Raw genomic sequence first — 24,135 nt, 5'->3', positions numbered from 1 at the left:
GGAGAGAGAAAAAAGAATAAAAACAGAAACAATGGAGACCCTTTCTAAAAAAAAAAAAAAACAGCAGACAAGGGGAGAAAATAATGGATTTGAAGGTCAAGGTTCTAATTAAAAATGAAACAAAATATATTTAAATAGCTAGAAATAACAGGTTGTTATTATACAGAGTGACAAGTCAGAAGAATTCTCAGCATTAGGAAAATCCAAGTAATGTAGGTACTGCAGAAGATACAAGAGCCGTGTAAGCAGTTCTCTGTGGCTAATTGGCTAAGGCTCTGTGCCATCTGAAAGCAACTAAATGGCTTCTTAATGAGACTTGGCGTCTTAATGAGACCTGAGATCTGCCTTCCCAGATATAATAAATCTTACTGGATCTAAGTGGTTTTAGGGATACTCCAGCAACTCCTTATTGACAGGACAGGAAATTCACAAGCTAGGAAAACAAAATGTTCACTAATAGAGAAGTAACAAATTAATTAAATACAGAAAAAAAAATAGGCGTTGGCATAATGAGCGGTTCCAGCATTTCTGAACACTTTAAAACTTGAGAGTAGACAATTGCTAAAAGTTTTTGCGTGGTTCAAACATGAAAGAACTCGGGGAAAGCTGCAATTGCCAGTGAAACTCTTCTCACCTTTCAATCACTGATGGTCTAAAAAATGGGATATATTTCTCCTTATTAAAATAATACTTTAATTCATCCAATCCGGTAGAGATCTTTGAACATGCTTTTCCTAACATATATAAAATTCTTCAAAATAAATTCTTTGCAGAAACTAAGAGGAGATTTTCAAGAATCCTAAATTGTTAATGCCATCTTCTGGCAAAAAAAGGCAGAAGACTTTTAGTCTTGTAACAGCCACTACTTCCTCACTTATTTGTTCACCCATGAGAACAATGTGTCCTGGTGCAGAAAAACATACCATTGTTCAGTGTGGTATTTTCCTATCAAAACCTAGGTCTTGTTCCCCACAAAGACATGGGTAGCTTCACTGAAAACAGGGTTGAGATAAAAGACTACGACTTCTTGAAATAGTTCGGTATAATATCTTTTGAGAAAGAGGTGAGTGTGGAGGTATAATTCTCCAGAGGCATCCAGCCTGACACCTCTATGTGGCAAACATGAGTTCTCTACAATTTGTTTCTTATGCCAAGACATTTTACAAAGATCTTAAAAGACTTCCAGATGCTGGTTGTGCACAAGTGCTTGCTGTAAAAAAAACCCACCATTATATATAAAAGGGACTAGCTTAACCACGGAATTAGATCGCAGCTTGTCATCAGAGAACTCTTCCTCAGCTTTAGTATTAGAGGCTTTTTAAAGGTCATAAAGCTGATGAAAGAAAGAAAAGTCAGGTGTAAATAACAGAAACAGGTGGCTACATTTTTCTGTCCTGAAGGAAATTAACTTAGAACAAAATTACGCTCTAGGAACAGATTCTCCATTTTAAAATGCTTTTAATTATTAATTACCTCTTTCACAAGATCTTTTCCTTCTCAGTGCACTTCTCAAGGTGGAGGAAAGGTCTTCAAGGATATTCAGTGAGTGTCAATCACTGTGTATAAAATAAATGATGTAAAAGGCCCATAGAGATTATTTTAAGAATAAAGCAGTCTTGAACCACTGTACCTTGATTGTTATTAACTTCTGACATATTAAAGATCTCAGCAACCCATTTGCTTGAATAACCCTCATATATCCTGTTATCCCGCTCTAGCTCACTCATACTGACCTGACAACTTTGGATGATTTAGAGTGACAGTTTTAGACTTAGATTATTTTCTGAGTGTCACCACTGAGAGAGAACACCAGCATAATTATGTCTATTTAAATTAGCAAAATAAAGTGAGGAAATCTCACATGGTACTCCTACAAATGCAAACAATACATTTTGTCCTGCATATAGTCTAAGGAAATCACTCTGAATCATAAACGCTAGCCTGATCATTAAATAATTTTTTTAGTCATGATTTTCAAGGGTATTTGAGAAACATAGAAATTGTTAACCAGCACACAAAACAAAAACACTATCTTGTTTTCAGTGTAAACCATTGTGTTCTACAAGTGCCTTATAAAATAAAACTTAAGAGTTTTAAGAGTTGGTAAATATGTGTAGCATGTGGGTGTTTCTTATCCTGATAGCAGCTAGAGCAGCGCACTGTACTCTTTACTTGCAACCACTTTACCCCAAAAAAGACTTTGGCACTTCACCACAGGTTCTGTTCATGCCAAAGAGTTTGCAGTTTTTTGAAATACAGAAGCAAAGAATGAATACAGAAACGGGAACGTATTAATTCTTGTTACTATCCTTCCATCTTCATTCCTTATTAATTTGAATATTAAGCTCTTTTTTTTAAGGTGATCCAAAGCCAAATCTGGTTTAACCCTCCAGAAGTGAATGGCTAATTTGCTTTCCCAGAGCACCACACAGAGTGCTTTACCTTTAATCATTCTGAACCCATTCCTTGGGAATTAGAGCATTCCTGTGAAGAAAAGGGTCAGGCTGCAGCTGCACTTTTTTAAGACAAGCTCCACAACAAGAGACAATCTGTGTTGTAAAACAAGCCCATAATTTTAGTTTAATGCAACAGGTAGGGATCTGTGAAGCTATGGTTGACGTTGCAGCAGATCCCTTTGGAAGATCATAGGATTACTCTACCCTGCATGTAAACAACAGGGCATTAAACATTCCACTGCTCCTTGGAAAAAGTGTTTGGCTGTTTTGAAGCTGAACAGATAACCACTTACAGCTTCAGTACAGCAAAAGCAGCTGGAGAGGTGGGAATGGTTGCAATGCTAAATGGCAGCTATTTTACAGCTGAAGCTTGACACAGGTCTGCTGCTTGCAGCAGTAAGTAAGAAACGGGGGTTTCCTTTGCCACTGACTTACCTTGAGGAAGTTGCCAAAGCTATTAATGTCATTCAAACTGGATTACAAACAAAAAAATATTGGAGATTGTTTCCCCACAAAGTATTTCAGAGTATTTTATTCCTCTCTCCATACTAAGTATAGCCTGGTGACCTCAGCAGAGGAGGCCCCATCCTGCAGCTGATCCCGACAGCTGCAAGGAACAGATGCATGGAGAAGTGGAAGTGTCCAATACTGGAATATTGAATATTGGAAGTGTCCAATATTCAACCACGTGCCGAGAAAATAACCCACGAGTTATAGCAGGGTGATAATTATTTGAAAATCGTGCCTGAGGTCATCCTTCCAGCAGGATCTACCAAATGCCCCTCAAGGTTTCTTTTATAATTTTAAAATTGTATTTAATTTTTAAAATATAAAAACATTTAAAAGATTTTTATATATTATATAAAATATATTTAAACTGTATTTTAAATTATACTTAAGTATTTTATATATTGAACATAAATATATAAATATATAGTTTTAATTGCACTTACATATTTTACATGTTAAATAAACTATGTTCTATGTATAAAATATATAAAATACATAATTGAAAAATATTCTATAATTATAAAAATGTAGCAAAACAAACCGCCACGCGTCCGGACTTGCACCGCGTGTCCGAAGGAGGGACATGTCTCATCCTTCCCCGTGCTGCCCCACCACGGCTTTTCCCCGTCTATAGCCCGCTGGGGCCGGTCAGGGCGGTGTCCCCAGAACCCTCCCTGACCCAGCTGTCCCCGTCCCCGTCCTCTCGGGGCTGGGTGCACCCTCACTCACCGGCCGCCGCACCGCTCGGCGGCGGCCATTAAGCCGCGTCTCCATGGCAACAACGCCTTTCCCCGCTTCAAACGCCCGCGCGCAGCCTTGCGCGCACAGCCAGCCAATAGAGAGACGGGAGAGGGGCTGATGGGGCACGTCTCTGCGGCGAGAGGCCAATCCGAGACCTTCTCAGGTATGGGGCGGGGCCTAAGGGAAGGAGAGGGGCGGGACAAGAAGGGAGTGGGTACCACTCGGGGCGCTGCCGCTGCGATTGGTTAAGGCTGACGCCAATGATGTGTTGGTTCCCCGCCCACTGCCGGGCCCGAAAGCAGAGGTGAGGGCGGGGGTTCAATGGTGGCCGCTGTCGGGGTGACGCTTGTCCTCGTTCCCAGTGTCCCCTTCCCTGGGCGCGGAGGCGACTCTCGGCGGGAGGGGAGGAGAGGGAAAAGTAGTGGGGCCGCGTGACGCCAGGCGCCGGCGGCGGGGCCCTGCTGGTGTTTGTCCTTGTCCTTCCAGGCGCGCACGGGAGGTGGTGCTGGTTCCCTGGGCTGGCCCCGGGGCTGTGGGGGCCAGAGCGGGGATGTTGTCCTTATGGCTGATCAGGAACAAATGGAAGCGGTTGAAGTGGTTGACCAGAAGAGCTGAGCGTCGTCCAGGGCGTGGTTGGTGGTGAAGGGCTCCGTGCTGTGGTTTCCCGTGTTGGAAGCTGGGGGTGCCACACTCTTGGCCTCCCAGGAAAACAGTGTTCTGTAAAGTTGTCTGCTTTTCTTTTCTTTTACGTTTCTGTCAGAATGCAAAGCTTTGCCCATAACTGTGTGGGAATTGACCAGATTTGTAACATGGGTTGCTCGTCTCCATTGCTTTCCCTCTTTTTCTCTGTAGGACTGCTCATGCTAGCTGCATAGCTTATCGCTGACAATATTTATCACTTAAGATGTGTGTTCCTTATTGTTTACATCAAATCAGTGCTTAACACACGTGCCAAGAAGCTTTTAGTTTTGTATGTCAGCCTTATGTCTAGGCGAGACAGCAGAGAGCCTGTCCTTTGTCATTCATTTTCTCAGCTTTGCCCCTGATTTGCAGAGGAGTTCAGTGCTCCAGGGAAACTTTCCAGAATGATTATTTCCATATGCCAGTTCCAATAATGTTGAGATATTACTTCTGTGCAGAGTTTTGCAGTGGAGAAGTTCCAGAGTGTTAATCCGTGGCTTTCCTTTTGCTTGGTAATTTTTCTCCTCCCCACAATATAGTTTGTAATCTATCAGCAGCAAAGAAATGACACGCAGGTCATTTCTCATGGTTCTCAATGACCTTTTTTTTTTTTTTTTTTTTTTTTTTTTTTTTTTTTTTTTAAAGGAAAGGTTTTTACAAAAGTAGCTAGTAAGATACAATTTAATTCTATTGTAACTTTAGAGGGGTGGACAGCTTTTTACTGCGCTGGTAAGTGTTTGCTGGCTAAACACAGTTGGTCTGAGCCCCGTATTTTGTACTGTTCCATAGCTCCTGGTGTGGTTGGCAGAGGGGAATGGCTGTGAGAGCCTGTGGCTTGATCATCTACAGGAGGCTGCAACCAGCACCGTCCTCTAAGGTCACTGACAGCATCGAGTACCTCCTGCTTCAGACATCCTACGGGACCCACCACTGGACCCCACCCAAAGGTGATTCTCGTTCTGATAACACTCGTGGAGGTCATTTGTGTCAGGCTGCAGAGTGGATTTTGGCTGAGGTTAATTTAGAGTGGCAGTTACCACTTGAGAGTAGCTGCTGTCAATGCTGTTTGTCTGATGGTGCTCCTGAGGCAGCTGACAGGGCAGTTTTGAGGCTGAAATCCTCTGCAAGTTGTGTTTATACAAAGTATGGGGCATGACTGATTTGCGTTGGGGCAGGGTGTGTCACCCAACTGAGCTCCTCCAGTATCTGATGTTTCTGACAAGATGAGCATACAACTGAAGCGGGGTAATGAGGGAATGTTCTGCCTTCTTGCCTTGGGTCTGATCCTTTGCCAAGCATCTCTATTGCCAGTGCAGGATTGTTTGACCCATATATGGTTAGAGGGGTCACAGTTTGCAGGAAGGTGGACTGAAATCTGTAACAGTACACTTTATTTCACCTTTCTTAGGAGATGCAGGAGATCATTGATGAAGTTCACTTGCCTAATGCAGTAGAGATGAGAGGGACAGGTTGGAGAATTAACTTTACCAGCCATTCTTGGTCATAGGTGAGGCCTCAGAGCAGAAGACAAGCCCTGTGTCCCAGGACAGAGCAGCACCTTCTCTGTAAAGGCACGTGGCAGAGCCACTATTTGGCAGTATATAATAACAGCCCTGGTACCAGGAAAGGTGCAACACAGAAATGCTTCAGGTTCCCTGTAGATCTTCTTGCTTGCTGTTTTTGTCACCTGAGATTTCTTCCTGATCATTTTTACTTTACTCCTCTGCCTCCACCAGATGCGGTGCTTTCAAAGCATGGTGCAGCAGTTTATAAATGAGGGGAGGGGAGGGGAAAAATTGGGGAGGGGAAAAAAAATTTAACAGTGTCAGCTAGGCTCTCCTATTAAGAAAAAGAGCAAAACTTTCCAAACCTCCCCCTTTGTCTATTCCAAGAGCCTAAGGGAGCTGTGTTTGCAGCCCAGTGGAAAGCTAAACATCTGCTGGGACATGACTGATTGTTGTGAGAAGAAATGCTTGTGGAAAGGCTCCTTGGGAACACAGTAATTCTGGACAAGTGATTTAAATTACTTGTAGGCATTTTGGTAGGGAGCTACTTGTCTCATAAGCATACATCTCACACACCCAGAACCACAGAATAGTTAGGTTGGGAGGGATTCTTAAAGGTTGTCTGGTCCAGGCCCCCACCAGTGGCAAGAACATCCTCTACTAGAGCAGGTTGCTTGGAGTCCTGTCCAACCTGGCTGTTCCCAGGGATGGGGCACTCACCAACTCTCTGGGAAACTTGTGCCAGTGTTTCACCACCTTCATTGTAAAAGCAAGTCTTCTTTGTCTGTAGTCTGAGTCTGCCATCTCCTAGATGAAAAGCAGGAGCCCTTCTCCTGTTACTCCAGGCCCTTTTCGAAAGTCCCCAATTTTCTTATAAACCACCACCCTTTAGGCACCAGAACGGACTCTAAAGTCTCCCCAGAGCCTTCTCTTCTCCAGGCTGAACAACCCCAACTCTTTCATCCTGTCTCCAAAGCAGAAGTGCTCCACTCCCTGATCATATTCATGGCTTTCTCTGAACTAAGTCCAACAGGTCAATGTCCTTCCCTTGCTGCGGACTTCAGAGATGGATGTAGCACTGCAGGGGGCGTTGCACCAGAGGAGAGGGGGAGAATCACCTGCCTCAACACACTGTTTAAGATTTTAAAGATCAAAAGTCACAATCTGATGGTAACCTGTAATAGAAGCTTAGTATTGATTTGGGGGAATTTAATGAAGAGAAGCTATTCCATTTATAATATCTGTGATAGGAGTGGTCTTCCAAGGTGTCCCTGGGATGTGCAATATGGTAACATAACTTGTATGTGATGCTCCAGAAGGAGAAGTTGCAATTGTCTCTCAAAGCACACACAAAAAGCAGTTTAGCTACAGCTGTACCTTGTTATTTTAAAAGTTCTATAAAGAGCTGCAACTCTTATGGGATTAAACTGGACTTGTTTGGATCCCCTCACATGAACCTCATCAGCCTTATTTCTGCCCCTAGGATTGCAACTTTGCACTAGCTGAGACTGATGGGAAGGGGATGTAGGGTTTATTTTCCTTCTCAGTCTGTTGGAACTGCACTAGTGGAAACAAGCGGGAGGATCTGAAAGCTGTGGTGTGTGAGGTGCTGCCTGCCATTCTTTTTCTGCTCTCTGGGTAGACTGTACTGCACAAACTTGGCAACTTACTGCCCTCTGACCTGAGGTTATCAACAGGTATCAACATCAGATGCTTATTTCTGCATAGCTGCTGCTTGAAAGAAAAGTGTATTTTACATTTGAGGTCATGTTATAAGAGGTGTTCACACTTTTTGATATACAGGAAAGGAAGTGAGTGGGACTTGTTGCAAAAGCAAAACAAATTTCCCACATAACCCCAGTTGTGGTGCAAAAAGCAGGCTTTGTTTACCTGGGACCTGAGGAACAGTTCATCTCTGATGAAATTAGAGCTACCAGCTACATAGAAAAGAGAGTGACACCAGGGACAAAATAGATCTTAAACTTTTTTTTTTTTTTTTCCTTCTAAAATGTCCCAGCTCCTGCTATGTTGCTTTTTTTGAGGTATTGCTTGACTTGTTCTATTTTTGCTCTGGTCTGGAGCTTTCATGAGAAAACCAAATCTGACATTTCTCAACAAAAGTACAAATGGCTGGGGATGTGTTATATTTATCCATTGTTTGTAGTGGCACCTCTCATTCTGAGCAACATAAAATAAATGATGTGTCCTAGGAGAACTACCCAGCTGGTGAAAGGACTGGCTTTTAGATTTGTTGCTTGTTTCAGAGAGGAGTATGGAAGAGAAAAAATCCCTAGCTGCCTAAATGAAACCCACCTTTTAAATGATGCACAGCGGTACCTGGTCCTGTTTTTTCTGGACTATTGGCACAAGTAAGAATTTCGCAGGATTGAGCCTTAAGCTTATGTGAGAGGACATGGCTGAGAGAGCATTAAGACTCTCACATGACCTGTCTCCACTCTAACTGGAGAAAGGGAAAATGAGGGACTCAGTCCTCAGTATATTCTGAGTTGGAACATTATGGGTGTAGAGTACTCCAGAAGTGGAGGAAAGGAGTGGGAAGGAAAAGATGCCTGGTGCTGAGAAGGCCAATGGGGGTTTCAGAAGGTGAGGGATAAAAAATTGTCCTAAAAGCCACAAGACAAAGATAAATCAAGACATAAGGTCTGGAAAAGCAATCTCTGTTCTCCAATTTCCATTTCATCCTGTGTCAGCTACCATGCACTCTCATCTCTTTCTCCCAGTGTTTCCTGATTAAAGCAAAATGTGAGTTTCCTTCCCAGGGATTTACTTTTCCACCCTCTTGGCAGGCCATGTGGACCCAGGGGAGGATGACCTGCAGACAGCCTTCCGGGAAACACAGGAGGAGGCTGGTCTGCAGGCCAGCCAGCTCACCCTCATCGAGGGCTACAAGAAAGAGCTGCACTACCCTGTCCGTGGCAAGCCTAAGACCGTCGTGTACTGGCTGGCAGAAATGAAGGACTGCAACACAGAAATTAAACTGTCAGAGGAGCACCAAGCTTTCCAGTGGCTGAAGCTGGAGGATGCCTGCAAATTTGCGGAATATGAGGATATGCAAGCAACGCTGAAAGAAGTGCATCAGTTTCTCTGCTCCAGAGAATAAGTGTTTTTGTGAAGTATAAGGGGATTTCTTGAGGAGACAGGTCTGCTTTTTATGTTTCAAACTGGAGAAAGCATTATATGATTGCAGAAATGTAGCTTTTTTTTTTTTTTTTTTAATCTGTAGAGATTCAGTGAGAATACATGGAGCTTTTAAAGAAATTGTGCTTTTGTCTCTAGCTAGCACAAAAAAGCATAGTCTGATTGAACCATAAGCCATAGATGTCTGAATTGAAGCCCAGAGCTAACAAAAGACTTCTTGTGTCTTTTTCTTTTTCTTTTTTTCCCCCCTTTCTTTTGCTTCCTTGAAGTGCTGAACAACCATTTCAGGTATTTTTGAAAAATGAAACACTTGATAGATTTTGACTTGCTGATGTAAAGCTAGAGAGTTGGGAAAATGAGCATATGGGGATTTTTAATAACAAAACACTTACTGCAGAAGTCATACTTTGAATTTCAAATGAGAAAGCAGTAGTTCTATTGCCACCTCTTTCAGTGATATGCAGTGATAACTTGTCATATCATTTCAGGTCTTTTTTGTTTGTATCATGTATTTATGTACAGCCCTAATGTACTGTTGTGAGAATATTTTCCATCCAGAGAGTCTTAGTAAATTGTTGAGGTACAGTATTTAAGTGGTAATTTGAAGTTATTTTACCTCTCTTGGTTTTTTGATCTTTAACAGACACCTTAGCCATACATTTTCCAGGGGGTTGGCAAAGGGTACTTAATTCACTTTCTGCACAGGATATCCAAACTTATGTGCAATCTTGTGTTTGTTTCATAATATCAGTGCTTCTATGGCTGCAGCCACTTGTCTTTTGGGGCAGCAGAAGTTAATAATATTGGTACCAGTGTGACAGGAGTCTCTTGCTCGTCACTCTATTATCTTCCAGTGGAATGATTTTAAAATGCATATATTTATAATTTCAAAAAAGGGATGCACTATAAGGAGGCTTTTATATGTAAATATATATGTGTATACACACATAAAAAACTTCAGTGCTCCTCCACATTACAGTCAGGCTTTATTTTGATTATGAACACTGCTCAGAAGTGTTCATTCTGGTGGTGGCAGAGAATGTAACCACCAGTGAGAGTGGGAGAGAAGACTTAAAAGCCTATGCACTCTCAGTCTTGGTTTTTCATTATTGTTTGAGATACCATTTAATCAGTGCTGTGTAAACAATGATGTTGCTGCCTTCGTGTTTATGAGCAAGATTAGCATACTAAGTTGGAGTTAGAGAGTCATTAGCAAGTCATCGGTTCTGCCCATTCGGCAGTAATGAACACACTAGCTCAGCTCCAAGCCAGTATTTCCGTTTTAATGGCACTGCTTACCTAGTGTTCCCAAAGCCTGTCAATGTTTTGGAGGGTAACCAGTGATGTGCTCCTTGGACAAAATTCCAAGGGGTGTGACTATGATCATGGGTCAAGCACTGTGTGTCATTTTAAGTGATTTATGTACAGAATATATTCCCACAAATTTTGTGAGTAAAATTATTCTTATGCGTTTTTTGATCCCAAAGTCTTTGGGTTTAATTTTAAGTAGAAACATTGGAAAGTCAGAATTTAACTCTGATTCTTGCTGCTCAGTGGTGAAGAAGGAGTTTTTCCTCTGCCCATATCTAATAGTAAAATATTTTCCCAAGGAGCATCTGGGAAACCCTCCAGTAAATAATTATGGGATAATCTGCCTGGCAAAGATATTAATTTCCAACCTCTGTGATATTTATGCCCTAAACCAATAGGGCTTGTGATTTTTTTTTAAGACGAGTTAAGTTTTTGGTTATAATAATATCTCATGACAGTAAACTTTTTACCATTTAAAAACAAACAAACAAAACAAAAAAAACACCCACAAAATCCATAGATTTTAAATTCCCTGGAAGGACCTTACTTCTGCTGTAGGTTGAATAATACCAAAGTCGGGAGAAGACCAAGCTACACTGAAATAGCAGAACACCTTAATTTATGTCAAGTGAAAGGCATTGCTCAAGTAAGAGATGTGAGGATATGGGTTCCCTTGGTCTACTGAACAAATACACTGACACAGCTCATACTTGTAATTTCCTAGTGTTATTGTTTCTTTCTTCACATAATTCTTGACTTATAGCCATGATTACATCATCTCAAAATCAGAAAGCATACACTCATGAATATTAGGAAAGCGCTAAGACATTGCAAATTACACTGGGAAAAGATCAGGACTGAGTGTGACAGTCACAGCTAATTATGCTCAATCAAGAAGTGTAAAGGCTGAAAACAATGTCATACTCCTGTCTAAAAGAAAGTAACTGTATGACTGCTCTGGTAATTACTGCTCTGGAGTGAAGCATTTATTCATTGACTATTCTATATGATTATAGGAAATAAGAGACTGAAGCTGTTATAAAGTGGCTCTATATGCAATATCCCCAACAAGCATGACCAGCATTACTTGCCGGTCTATATAATAAAAGAGGATGTGTGTTACAATAAGGTTTAGTACATCCTAAATATGGAAACATTTTGAGAGACACGTCTGCTCTCAGCAGGGCTCTTGCAGTGATGCAGAGAGAACAGTGGAGTGTTACCTTTTAAGTTAGAAAAATGGCTTGCTACTTAATTGACGATGTAGTGGGGATGAATGTTTTGGCAGATACCCAGAGGAGGTTTTATAGAAGGCAGTACTTATTAATTACATTCTCACACTGACAGTGTCACTGATGGCCTTCTGCATCTATTGGCAGCAAGTTTTATCTTGAAAGAAGTTTGAGGGTCATCAAGACTTGTTTTTTACCTTTTGCCTTTTCTTCAAACATTCACTTTTTCATATACTCAGTAACTCTAATTTTGGTTCAATGGGCAGTTGCAGCTGGCCAAAGTCCCAGCTTCATCTAGGGGAACCTGGGGTTTGTTATGGGTTAAAGCAGCTGTGAAATTGTTAAACAGCATGTGCCTATACAAACCAAACAATATACTCTGCTTGCTTCAGCCTTGTGCTGTGCAAGGAGATTGTATTCAAGTGTTTAGAAAAAAACTCCAAACAGTGCTTCCTGTCAAAACAGGATGGGTAGGGAGGAGGAGATCAGGTAGCACTCGTGCTGGTGGGAGCAGTGATATGGGATGGAGCAAAAGCTCTGTCATTTTGGAGCTATTCCACTTGGTAATTGATGTTATCAAAAAGAGGAGTGACAGTCCCATCTTTCCACTCAATGAGGATCTCTCCACGCCTCAGGGAAGGGGAGCAGGATGGTGGAAGGTATGGCTGGGGGCCTCTCCGTAAGGGGGTCGGCTCCCTTAAATCAGCTCTGCTGCTGTCTGCTGGAGAGCTCTTCAGAGCAGAGAGGATTTTCTTTTTCCTGTGAGAAGAGAGAAGAGAGAAACTGCACCTGTCTTGTCACTTGGTTGCTTTTTCACATCAGCAATTGTAATGCCACTTCCTTCAGTGATGGCACAAGATGTGTAGAAGAGAAGGAGCCAACATTAGTGGCTGCTTTTGGGTGGGTCAGTGAGAAGAATGGATAAACTGGGTGGGAGAGGGGAGAAACAGCCAAGGGTTTGGTCACATTGGTGGCCAGACACACCTGCTGAGAGCCAGTGACACCAGGTGTAGAATGCCTTTTGTTTTGAGATGTTGGAGTTTTTCTTTAAAATGCTGTTCATGGCAAAGCCAATGAACCTGACTCACTTACTTGTTGTAGTGAACATTGAGTGTCAGTATTATTAATCCTAGTATGAATGCCAAGGGGCTGAGGACCAGCATGGCTGTCTTCCAGTTCGTGCCTGAAAGGGTATCAGAGAAAGCATCAGGTGTTTGCTGTACATTTCCCTGTTCTTATGCAATACCCACCATTGCCACAAAAAATCACCTGTAATGTCCCTGAAAAATGCCAGATAACAGGAAAAGTGCTTTGTCTACAAGACCTACATCTTACAGCTGCTTTTATACTGCACAGCATCCTTCTATTGAAAGTTGCCACATAATCTTTTCTCTCTTGCTATGAAGACAATGGTATCTCCTGTTTCTCCACTTATTTATCTTTCTGATACAAAATAAGAAGGACTGGTGGAAAAGCAGTACTGGCAGCTGTCTGATTTTCCTGGGGAGCTGGGGCAAAGTATTTTCATGTTTTTACTTTTTTTTCTTAATCACAGGCCTGTGAACATTTGTTTAATCTTTAAAAAGAGTCTTTCTCACAGGTAATTTTGTGCCCTCATTCCCTATTGAGCATCCTCAGCAGTACCCAGGGAAATATATCTCTCACAATAGGAAGGACAGGACCATTGATGAAGCTTCATCTATCTGGTCCCTTTCTCATCTGGCTGATCCCCGGACCTACCTGCAAGCCTGGCCCCAGTGTTTTTCCCACGATTTCCATGCTTCTTGGAGTGGTTGTGGGGTGGATCTAGTGGGAAGAAGCAGAAAGACTTTGATTAGCAGCTTCCAGTTGGACCAGGGGTCCAGATTCCTCATGAGGCTTCACTGTAGCCACGAATCCCTTTTGTATGGGACCCAGAAAGTAAAAGGAAACTTTATTGGCACTTGGCATTCCCCAGCCACAGAGAATTTTTTCTTCTAAAACAGTTGGTGGCTATGTCTCCCGGTTAAGCCTGTATCACTGAACTGCTTGCCAAGGAAACTCCTCAGCGTGTTGGGTGAAAGCACTCAGTGGTACACACTGAACTTTTTCAGAAGTCCTCAGGTACTTTTCCACCACTGAAAATAGCTGAGTAACCTTGAAATGCTGCCCACACTTTCCTTCCTGCTGTTCTTACTTATGCATTCAGAAAAGTGCTCACCTTCATTTGCTGGGAGCTGTGCCTGTTTGGTCTTTACCGGAGACACTGTGCTGTTGAATTTGTTAGCCGGAGGGGGGTCAGTCAAGCTTAGGGAAGATTCTCTGTCCACAGCATCAATCTTTGATGAATCAATGGTTTTAGCTTGGAAGGAAATAAAGCAAAGATCTGTGTGATTATCATTTACTTTTTGTATGGGAACCTGGCTATGCTCATTGCCCATCAAGGAAAGGAAACCCAGCCCTACTGGTTTGGTTCTCTGCCTTGCAGGGTGAGTAGGATGTGGTGCAGCAGCAATCACCTCCTACTGTGCATCAGGGGCTTTCATCTGTCACAGATTTTAAAGATGAAATGGACCTCTCAAGATGGAATCAACAACCCAAGCAGAGCTTGTTTTCTGGTCGTAGATGTGGTGATTGATTTTAAAAGTATGAGTGCAACACCAGCTGTTAAAGGATGATGTATGAGGAAGAGACAAGTGGAAGAATCACAGCTATTAACAACGCTGCAGATATAAAAATGGGATTCAAAGGGTGGTAAATAGCCCATAGGTCTTGCAAGGCTCAGTACGTCCCTTTGCCTTCCAGTCCTATTGCGGAGTAGGATGCGGGATGCGTGAGGAAGTGACTGCTGCTAGAGGGGAGGTTTTGGGAAGTTTGATGTCAGCAATTCACACATCTTCTGCAATGATGCATGTGTCAAGACCAAGAAAACCGTGACTTCAGGGCTCCCTGCTGCCTATGCAAACCTCATCCCATTCTGTGGCATGAGCACCCACGTCACAGCAACACAGGTATAATTTATTAGCAGATAACCTGCTGAAGTAGAAGTCGTCTGTTGATGATCAGCTGGAAGTTAGACAAGAAATGCCTGAACAAATACATAGGACATTGATGTTGTTGCTGAGTAGTCACAGGTTCCTTCCAGTAGACTGAACCATGGGATTTATAGGAAAATTACGAGTTTGCATGAGGCACACCGAGTGGCACAGCCTAATTGAAAAGCTGCTCTGTGTTTACACTCACAGCCTTATTTGGGCATCCTGGCTCCAAGGCAGCCCTGGGCTGCCAGGAACACTGCCTTGGGGAATGAAAATGCTCTTTTCACATGCCTTTTTCCCATATCTTAAATGTTCCACGTATTTCCTAACCTATATTTAACTAGCCTATTATGGTATTTAATTTGTATGGTCCATATTTAACTTAATGTTAAACAAACACTAACACTTGTAACTGTTGTGATAATTACATGTTGACCTTCCAGTTGGCTAATTAAAAAGCCTGAGGGGAAAAAGACCACCCTCTCTGCACATGACAGCTGATGCATCTCTTTTTATTTCAAATTAGATATAACCTCTCTGTGTCAAAAGGTTATATTTATAATCCATCTGATTATGCCAACCAGATACATCACATTTTCTCTTTACTGGTTTTTACAGAGCTCAAAATCTCATTGGGTCCAGCAGCCTTGAGGTAAGGAATAGCCTCCTCTTAGGGAAATAATTTTCCCTGAGGAATGTTGGGAACTTCTTGACCTACAGAGTAGACAACCACATAAAAACCATTACAAACACCAGCTCTTTTTGGTCTTTGGAAGAAAGGAAAGGAGGGGAGGACGAGAGGAGGAATTGAGTGTGATTTTCAGGTCTCAGTTCTGCGCACAACTTTACAAGAGAAGTACCAAAAATTGCCTTTATTTGCAGAAAGGAACTGCGAAAGCAGGAAACAGACTGGACCATGAATTATCAGTGGTCAGCAGTGGGATTCACTGGGCATGTGACAAATGATCTCAGTCACATCTCAGTAAAATGACCATGCCTGGTGTCTGATAGCCTACTGTCGAACTCCTAAAATTGTGACAAGACCAGAGGTTTCGCCTTTTCTGTGTCCAGTCTAAAAAAAGGCCAGTGAACACTCACGAAATCAGAGTTTGGATTCTCTTAGCAAAGGCCAGGGCCACAAATGGTTAATATAAACCCAATTTTTAATAACTTCTGATGTCATCTTCTGGGATTTCTTAATGCAAAGGAAGCGCAACACTTAAGCTTCCTCCCACTACTTGCTGTGTTCACCAGTCTCTTTATGGCTACACTGAGCAGCAGCAGCAAGGTTCACTTCATGGAATGAAGGTTAGAACAAGGTTTCATTAGTGAAAGATGCACTGTTGGGGTCTCACAGAAGAGACTGATTTCAGAAACTGAAGCAATAATTTCTGATACAGCTGATGCTCAATAATTCATAAAAATTTAAAAGTAATTTTCAGCTCCAGTTGTTGTCTTACCAAAAAAGTCATCCCAAAATACCAAAAGCTCTTTCATAGTCTAAAGTGCCAGACTTTGTGAGACTTCCTTGAGTGTTTTGTGCTTGGGAGGCTCAAGCAATTTCTACAGCAATTTCTACTATTCTTAGCTGTGGGCACCAATTCAGAAATATTTCACCAAAATATTTGCCTGTCCTCAGAAATGTAGCTGAGGAAATGTCCTCAGAAATCAGCTTGAGGACCTGATCATGCAAGGTTTTGCATACCTCTGGAAAACACTGAAGAGCCACTACTGGAAACCAGTGGTACCAGGTAGTGGGGCTGAGCTGGAGCCATTTGGTGTTTCTCCAGGTAGGGCCAAAGTGAAAATGAATTAGAATGACGGGTGCAACCTGGTGTTAGGTGGCTTGGATGACATGAAAGTTAGATGTTATCCAACACTAAATCTACCTCATCTTACTTTCATAGATCCACACACGTGTGTCTAGAGCTTGTTGTGTTGGTTTGCTGGGCCTCTGAGCTGCTGTCCGGGCTGCAGCACAGATGGTTTCATCTGCCAGTGTCTTCCACCTGCCGAACTTGTCTTTCTGCCTCGAGACAAAGACCTTGTGGCCTCCCTCCTTGGTACTGAGGTGGAAGCCCAGGCTCTGCAGAGTCAAGTGTCCCTTCTTGCTGCAGGACCATGCCTGGTGTTCCCAGTCTCCACAGGCCTCCAGCTTGACCAGAGCGTACTCGCGCATCCCGTGGGCTGACAGGCACCGCTTCGTGTGCAGGCTGATGATGGTGCCCGTGTCGGGGTCCCAGCCCCACCACTGCTGCTGGGAGTGCTCCTTGCAGCTGGCCAGGCTGATGCTGTTGGTCTCATGGGAGGCACGGATGCACTTTTCCAGCCAAGTGTTTCTTATGAGGAAGCCTTGTCCCTCTGCTACTGCGATACAATCAGAGCACGGTTTAGTACTGTGCATGTCTGAGGCAAGCACATCTCTTTGTAAATACCCTGGGGGAGGTAAAATGTAACCCAGCAGTCCTTTCCTGGGGCATGCCTGGACAAACAGTTCCCACAGCTTCCTAATTTCCTGGAATGACATTTCTTTGAAAAAAAGGAGTGTGCAAATAGCCATGAGCAGTGCTAGAGGAAAATAGTAGTTATGTAACTAAGGAAGAAAAACATAATTCCAACTTGAATGATTATGTCAAATATCTGCCTATATATTTAATTCAGGACTTCAACTCTTCTAACTAGGTAGCCATCCTTCCCTTCCTCCAAAATGATTAGATGGTTTGAGGTATATTTGCCCCTATCCAGGTCAAATCTTTCTTGTAGAAGAGCAGTTGAAACTCCCCTTATGCTGTTCATCTGGGGCCAACTAGGCCACCTTGGGCTACACTTTCCATTAAGTGGCTTCTCGAGATATTAAAGCAGTGCAGGGATATAACTATATCCCACCAGAAATGTGTTAGTACTTGACTGAGGCAGCTCACATAAGTATTGAAATTATCTTCAATAATTTCAATTGTTATGTAATTGTGCACCTTAGGAACAAAGGTATGGCTTAAAAATCCTTTTGTAAGAGGGAGGTGTTGCAACAGCCCACAACAAACACAATATGAAGTAATTTCTGTAATTACTTGTTGCTTTTAAGAACAACTGGTCCCAACATCTCAGATAATTTAGGATGGATATCATCACATTAAGATTGCCACTTCATCAGGTGTGGCCTGTGAATATCCTGAGCAAAATGTTAAGTGCTAAACCATCCATCACTGTTGCAGGTGTACTTTCTGCTGTGTATTTTATACCTAAGATAGGTGGATGTGGATAGAAATAGAAGTATCAAATTTCTGAACATTCTGAGAAATCTTTTAAAAACAACATGTGGCAACTCCCAGCTTTTGTAGTGACTTTTTTTCTCTCTTTTCCCCAGGAGACAGAGTTATAAAAGCCCCATCAGGATATAGTACTGAGCATAAAAAGTAAGAGGACACTGAAAAGTGATGTTAGGCAGGAACACTGATTTTTATCTAAACTATTTCTGCAGTTTCCCCTCATAAATAAAAAGGGAGAAAAATTCCAACAACCCCCCAAACAAACAAACAAAACCAAAAAAACCCCCACAAAACCAAACAATACAGAACCAATACAAGTATTTGGCTCAGTTCCTGAAAAGATTTGTGACAGTGTAAACAGAAGCTGGTATACAATAACAACGGTATAAAGAATAGCTTAAAGGAGCTCTCATGTTTTTCTCTCAGGAAATTCTAGGGTTCTGCTAGATTAATAATGCCTTGGGCCTGTTAAATCAGAAACAGCTCAGGGCTTTCTGTTTGGCCTGAATGCTTGAGGAGAGAAGCCAGAAACCAGAATACTTCTGCACCAGCTCTGAGACTGTCTAATCAATGTGTCTGCACTGCGATATTGATTTGCATGGACCTGTGATAGCCACCGATCCAGAAAATTCCTGCCGAGCCAATGTGCCTAAATGGAAATTATATTTCTGCGCTATCTATGGACAACTTGTTCTCTTTAACCCTTACTGAGGGCTGGGTGGAGGTAATATATTTAATGCACTTTGGACTTTAGTTTCTGCTAGCCTCTAAAGGCAAGAGAAATGTTTCATATGTAATTTCCCATAAACTTTAGAAAATTGAAATGGATTAATACAATTCCTCCAGCCCCACCCCACCCTCACCATTTTTCCCTAGGATGTGGAATTCAGGATTCTCATCTCTTTGCTTCAGCTTAACTGTGAGAAACTAATTTCTAAAGTAATAATTTGAGACATGCATTACAATGCAACAGAGGAAAATGACAACTGCGCTCAGATAAAACATCTGCTGAGCCCAGGATCCTATTTGCAGCACTCGGCCTTTAACGTGCTAACAGAGGAAGAGGATAAGAATCAGACAAGTAAAGGGACACTCAAGACGACAAGATGCCAGTGCCTCCTTCCAAAAATCGTAGAATCCATGAGCATAGATCCTTCAAACGTGGAGTTTGAAGGTCTCCAAAGAGGGAGATTCCACAACCTCTCTGGGCAGCCATTCTAGTGCTCTGTATCAACTAATTCAGAGGATCACTGGGTATTTATGAGTAAAATGTTTTTGCCCGCTATGTTCTAAATTTTACTCTGAAGTTCAAAGAAAAATATCATTTTGTTGCTCCATCAGTATCAGGAGCTCCTTCTGCAGCTTCACACAGTCAACTTTAGTTGTGATTATTCTTAATTACTTTGTGACATCAACAAGCTTAATTATTTCATTAGTCATCCCTTCTTTCTGAGCACCCTCTGATACTGTCACTGGCGTGATCATTGTCAACTTATTCCACCTCTTTGTTCCAGCCTGTGGGCTAGGTCTCTCTCCTTCTCCATGAGAATGGAGTTTCTCAAGGGCCTTGGCGGAAGATTCTTATCAAAAGTATTTTGCAAACACTGGCACAAGACCTTGATCAGCTCGGCCCATTTATGTTCTTACTGATACCATCATGGTTGTCAGACATTCCCATTACAAAAGCTCCATTGACTTTTCTCATGTTTATCCATCTGTAAATACTGTTCTTTGCTTCCCCTGACTTGCCTGATGCTGAAATGGAACCTAGGGACTTGTATTTCCCTAGGCTGTGCAAGGATCTCTCTTAAGAGGGGCATTATTGCTATAATGTAGTGCTTTGGTGTTGAGGGCTGGATTTAAATTCTTAAATAAGAATTTAATGCACTCCTTAGAAATTTTTAAATGTCATCTTTAGTCTCCTGTAATTCCCGTAACTCAAAAGACATTTGGGCTGGTCCTTTGCCACAGATTATTTATACTTTTTTTTCCTCCTAAACCTTCATCTGTTGCTGATTCTGTTTGATAACACTCTTCAAACTGCAGAGGGTGACTGCCACGATCTCCCTATGTCTGAAGGGATCGCTAGAGCCATTGGACTAATAATCTAGTCTGGACTAGAAATCCATTAAGCCTTTCTACAGTGCCCTACTTTTGGTTGCTGTTATTGTACCTGTGCCAGTTATTTATTGACCTCCTGATCCCTACCAAGTTCCTGCTTTAGATAATATTTGAAAATTTCTGCTGACAGTTTTTGTATTTTCTCTCTAGGCTGCTCATCCGAGTCTTTTTCTCATATGTTTTATTACAGGTTTTATTATTAAGCATGCCATGATCTTAGCTGTTTTTTCTTTTCCTTTCTTTTCCTTTGTTTTCCTTTCTTGACTCTCCATTTGAAAGTTTTGGGTATTTTCATTACCCTTTGAGAAGTGCTGCTGTTTGACCCAGCAGGAGATATGTGTTTTGCTCTCTGTAGAGTCCCTGATGTTTTATGTTCCCCTCTAAACAATCACCCTGTTTGTTACCTGCACAGTAGCAGCAAACACTGCAGTTACCTGTGACTGCCAGCAGCCATTGCACATGCCCCACACAGTCATAGGGGGTAGACCTACAACTAATGCGGGAGGATGTTTACCTTGAGGTACACATCAGGCACCAAGAATCTTTACATAGGAGAAAAAATTACATCCCAAATCCTGCTGCCCGACAAATAAGGCCATGAGCTGTAACATTTTAAGAATGTTAACCTGGAGCAACCAAGGCATGCAGTGTACTCCCTGAGGATGGGACTTAGCATCTCTGGAAAATGCCAGCCTTACCCATGGAGCCCAAGTAGATCCCTACTTTGGGCTGCTCATACTTGAACACTTTGGCATCTTTATATTTTTAGGAACAAAATAAACAATTTCTAGCAAGGCTCTTGATGCCAGCTCATTTGTCCTATGATACTGACACTCCGTCTGATTACAAGATAGAAAAGCAAGCAAATACAGGCCCCTGCTTCTCTGCAGCATGGCCACCCTTGGGACATGCTGTTCCATGTAGGATTAGGGACAAAATCCATGCAACGTTCCTAATTAAGGTAACGCCACTAAGAAAGCCTTGGTTACCAGTAATCCCAGTGTTACTGGGAAAGTTTCTGCTGTTTCTAAGCATTGCCTGTGATGTCTTGATCAAGGATATTTACAAATGTTTGGGGTGGCTTGGCCCGTATTTTTTCCCTACCCCTGCTGCTTTCTTAAGAATATCTTGCCTTTGATTGACCAACAGGGCTTTCTATCCTTCCACATAACTGCAAGGTCCACTTTTGACCAAGTATCTCAGTGAAGGCCTCCAAGGGAGCAGAGCAGCCATAGGAAAAGAAGAAAGCTTTTGATATGGAAAAAAAACCCTATAAATTGTGGGAAGCAGGGGAGATTGGTGAAGTCACCGCAAAGCTGATGCAAATGGGGAAAACTAGTTCATGGGGTGGGGATATGATGGGTGTCTACAAAATCCAGAGAGGTCTGGATAGGATGAAGAAGGTCTGACTGGTCAGGGACTGATCCTGGATGGGACAAGGGTGCCAAGGGAAGGCTTGCAGTGTGCAGGAAGTGGTTCTGCACCCAGGCATTGTGTACTGCTGCCAGCAAGAACATGCATAAGCCAAGAGAGAAGGTCTGGTAGCTACTGAAGAGCTAAATGCATCACAGCCAGGAAATCCTCAAAGTGAAAAATAGTTGGAAGCTGGAAAAGTAAATGGGGATGTAGAAGTATCATACAAGCTTGCCTTTCTGCCTCTTCAGTGCAAAATGCTTAGGGCTGCCTTTTGAGGTCAGGGCATCAGGGGTCAGGGATCAGCCAGCACTACCATGGGCTTGAGGGGGAGGAGAGTGGCTCTCAAAATATGGGATGTCAGGCCAAGATGCCAAGCACAGCCACCACAGCCTCACACAGTGCATGGGCATCCAGAGTCAGTGTTAAATGCAGTTTTATTTCAACAGTTTTCTTTCTGTGCATGTAGGCACAGATGCTACTGGTGCCTAGCTTCCCACTGCCCATTGCACCTGACAGAGTCACCATTAGGTTTTGCTTTTTAAGAAAACTTTTCATAGAATCACAGAATCAGCTAGGCTGAAAAAGACCTTTGAGATCATCAAGTCTAACCTGTGACCTAATACCACCTTATCAACTAAACCATGGCACTGGGTGCCACATCCAGTCTTTTTAGAAACATTTCTAGGGATGGTGACTCCACCACCTTCCTGAGCAGCCCATTCCATTGCCCAGTCACTCTTTGCAGTGAAGAATTTTTTCTGACGTCTAATTAATTTTCATCTCCTCTCTGCTTGCAGGTACTTTCCAAAGAAACAACTGTCAGAACCAGCTTAGGAAATTCCACGATTTCCAGTTTTCAGCAGGAAACCAACCCCTCAGAGGTCTGCTGAGAGCAAGAATCTCTGTCCTGCCAGCAGCTTTAAAACTCAGCAGCCCCAGGCAGGAGAGGATAGGGAAAAGCTGCTGCAGAGGGAGAGCAGCCCCAAGCATGAACACGTTTGTGCTTTGCTCTTTGAGCTTCTTTGGGCAGTGCCAAGCATTGGGAAGATGAATTCCTTTCTGCCAAACAGTGGCAGTTTTGTTATTTTATTACTGTTCTGGCTGAAATGCAGTGGCTGATCATGTTTGCACCAAAAGCATTACACTAGAAAGGAAAAGAAATGCTCTTTGATCCTCCATATTTTACTAAAAAAACACATGAAGATTCCATTGCATGGCAGCAGTAAAAAATAACTTCATTTTAACACCAGTCAAGATCCTACATTAGAGGCAGGGGAAGAGCAACACCCCGAAGGCTGTTCTGCTTTCTTTGCATGCCATCATGTTGTCATCTCCAGGTCTTAACCAAATCTCCTCTAACTTTTAAAAGATGCACGCACATCATCACCCCTTACCACTACAGGGACATACCCTCAGCCTGGGGTTTTACAAAGTGAGAGATTCAGTTCATTTTCATTGGCAGCTTTTGATGTGCAGAAAACAGCAATAGATGGAGCAGAAGTCAAAACTTTGCTTTTTACGAAGTCATCCATGCCTGTCAAAAACAGGGCCGCTTGGATTCAAAAAACTCCTGTGCATGGGCAGGATACAGGATTGGAGCACCTCAGAAAGCAGTTGAATGTCAATATGAGCTGCTACCAAGTTTGCTCCATGGAGGTGAGCAGTGCAGATTCTGCAGCTTCCCAGCACATCCTGCTCCCAGCCCACCACCACAGGAGCAGGACCAATACTTCTGCACTTCCCACCACACTCTCCCATGTTGCTAGCATGCTGTGAGTTCACTCACTTCTGCTGGGAAGGAGCAGCTGGGACCGGGAGGAATATTAGTGCTTAGGCGGTCACTTAGTGCCTGCCTCCCTCCCTGGGCAGGTTTATTTATCCACTACTCTCAGCAGCTTAAAAGCACTTTATAAAAGCCTGCCGGCACGGTGCCACAGAGTCCCTGGCCCAACCATCCCCGCACCTTGCCAGCCTGTCCCTCACTTCTGTATCCCTGTGTTTAATCCCATTTTAAATGCTGCCCTGGAATGTGCCGGTAGCTCCTCTTTTACAGTTGGTGGGTTCTTGAGCTTTGCAGCCCAAGCAACACTTCAGCAAGAAAGCAGGTTAAAACCCGGGGGGGCAGTTCTCTTCCCATTTTACAGCTACCCCAAAGGAGGAGAAACTTACCCTCAAGCCAAGGAAGAAGGCAAATGCAGCCCAGGCTCAGCCTGAAAAGCTCCATGATCTGCCAGCACAGCAGGGCAGAAGGAGCCCCCAAAGCCTCTCGACCACGAGGAGTGCCAGGCAGCTCACTTTTACCCCTTTCTCTGTCATTCACAGCAGAAAAGCTCTGCTGGGAAAAGAAAAACTCTTTTGTCTCTGCAGTGGAGGCTTGGCAGCTGCCTTATCAGCAAAGGATCAGCTTGGAGAGACAGTCCCGCTCAGCAGTGGTCCCTTAGGAGAAATCATATGACGTGCCAGGATGGGGGGGACGCTGGACCGGGATGCTCGCTGCCGCCCGGCTCGGCTCCTTAGCAGCAGTGCTTGCTCCCAGCAGTGACAGACACATGCTGAGCAGGCTGGCCCGCTGCCTTTGCCAGGGCTGGGAGTGGAGGGGGATGCAGGGCTGCCCAGCAAGAAAAAGCAAAGTCCAGCAGAAGTGTTAGGAGGGGCGTGGGATCTTTCTGCTGAAACCCTGCACTTGGCCATGCTGTCATAGGGTCGTTTTCTCCTTAGAG

The 24,135-nt window shown here is 43.1% G+C and overlaps 4 protein-coding genes across 11 annotated transcripts in view; 2 read left to right on the top strand and 2 right to left on the bottom strand.

The window, feature by feature from the left end:
- KIF24 (kinesin family member 24) overlaps positions 1–3,829 on the bottom strand; it is a 29,827-nt gene extending 25,998 nt beyond the window's left edge. For 2 of the 3 annotated variants that reach the window (XM_040089771.1, XM_040089773.1), the window contains exons 1-2: positions 3,696–3,829; positions 1,474–1,556 (exon numbers count right to left, since the gene is read on the bottom strand). The gene's annotated coding sequence lies outside the window, so the exon portion shown is untranslated. Of the gene's footprint in view, positions 1–1,473; positions 1,557–3,507; positions 3,570–3,695 lie in introns of those variants that run through there. The other variant, XM_040089772.1, reaches the window with a different exon arrangement.
- A 94-nt stretch (positions 3,830–3,923) lies between these two features.
- Positions 3,924–9,602, top strand: NUDT2 (nudix hydrolase 2). 4 transcript variants are annotated; one of them, XM_040090921.2, is made up of 3 exons: positions 3,924–4,011; positions 5,178–5,335; positions 8,701–9,602. In XM_040090921.2, exons 1-3 carry the CDS (start codon positions 3,968–3,970, stop codon positions 9,012–9,014), a joined length of 516 nt encoding a protein of 171 aa, XP_039946855.1. In that variant the 5' UTR covers positions 3,924–3,967; the 3' UTR covers positions 9,015–9,602. The 4 variants fall into 4 exon arrangements, with proteins under 4 accessions (XP_039946855.1, XP_039946857.1, XP_039946856.1 ...); XM_040090923.2 differs by lacking the exon at positions 3,924–4,011 and adding an exon at positions 4,066–4,339; XM_040090922.2 differs by lacking the exon at positions 3,924–4,011 and adding an exon at positions 4,067–4,426.
- Positions 5,197–24,135, top strand: part of LOC120765748 (myogenesis-regulating glycosidase-like) — a 28,903-nt gene continuing 9,964 nt past the window's right edge. The window contains exon 1 of one of the 2 annotated variants that reach the window (XM_040090916.2): positions 5,197–5,335. The gene's annotated coding sequence lies outside the window, so the exon portion shown is untranslated. Of the gene's footprint in view, positions 5,336–22,239; positions 22,297–24,135 lie in introns of those variants that run through there. The other variant, XR_009208635.1, reaches the window with a different exon arrangement.
- On the bottom strand, positions 10,889–23,925 carry LOC120765750 (uncharacterized). Of its 2 annotated transcripts, none has more exons than XM_040090919.2 (6): positions 23,585–23,925; positions 16,512–16,979; positions 13,796–13,936; positions 13,336–13,401; positions 12,688–12,778; positions 10,889–12,354 (listed from the first exon to the last, which is right to left on the bottom strand). In XM_040090919.2, exons 1-6 carry the CDS (start codon positions 23,637–23,639, stop codon positions 12,147–12,149), a joined length of 1,029 nt encoding a protein of 342 aa, XP_039946853.1. In that variant the 5' UTR covers positions 23,640–23,925; the 3' UTR covers positions 10,889–12,146. The 2 variants fall into 2 exon arrangements, with proteins under 2 accessions (XP_039946853.1, XP_039946854.1); XM_040090920.2 differs by having other exon boundaries at positions 16,512–16,976; positions 23,585–23,919.

The sequence above is a fragment of the Hirundo rustica genome, chromosome Z (genome assembly GCF_015227805.2).
Source record: "Hirundo rustica isolate bHirRus1 chromosome Z, bHirRus1.pri.v3, whole genome shotgun sequence".
NCBI classification, from domain to species: domain Eukaryota; kingdom Metazoa; phylum Chordata; class Aves; order Passeriformes; family Hirundinidae; genus Hirundo; species Hirundo rustica.
This window is presented reverse-complemented; position numbering and strand designations above follow the sequence as displayed.

Coding starts and splice junctions, on each gene's coding strand:
- NUDT2 (XM_040090921.2), top strand. CDS start 3,968: ATGATGTGTTGGTTCCCCGCCCACTGCCGGGCCCGAAAGCAGAG. Junction 4,012..5,177: donor TGCCGGGCCCGAAAGCAGAG/GTGAGGGCGGGG, acceptor ACTGTTCCATAG/CTCCTGGTGTGGTTGGCAGA. Junction 5,336..8,700: donor CCACTGGACCCCACCCAAAG/GTGATTCTCGTT, acceptor CCCTCTTGGCAG/GCCATGTGGACCCAGGGGAG.
- LOC120765750 (XM_040090919.2), bottom strand. CDS start 23,639: ATGGAGCTTTTCAGGCTGAGCCTGGGCTGCATTTGCCTTCTTCCTTGG. Junction 13,402..13,795: donor ACAGCTCCCAGCAAATGAAG/GTGAGCACTTTT, acceptor TCTTCCCACTAG/ATCCACCCCACAACCACTCC. Junction 12,779..13,335: donor CACTGGGGCCAGGCTTGCAG/GTAGGTCCGGGG, acceptor ATACCCTTTCAG/GCACGAACTGGAAGACAGCC.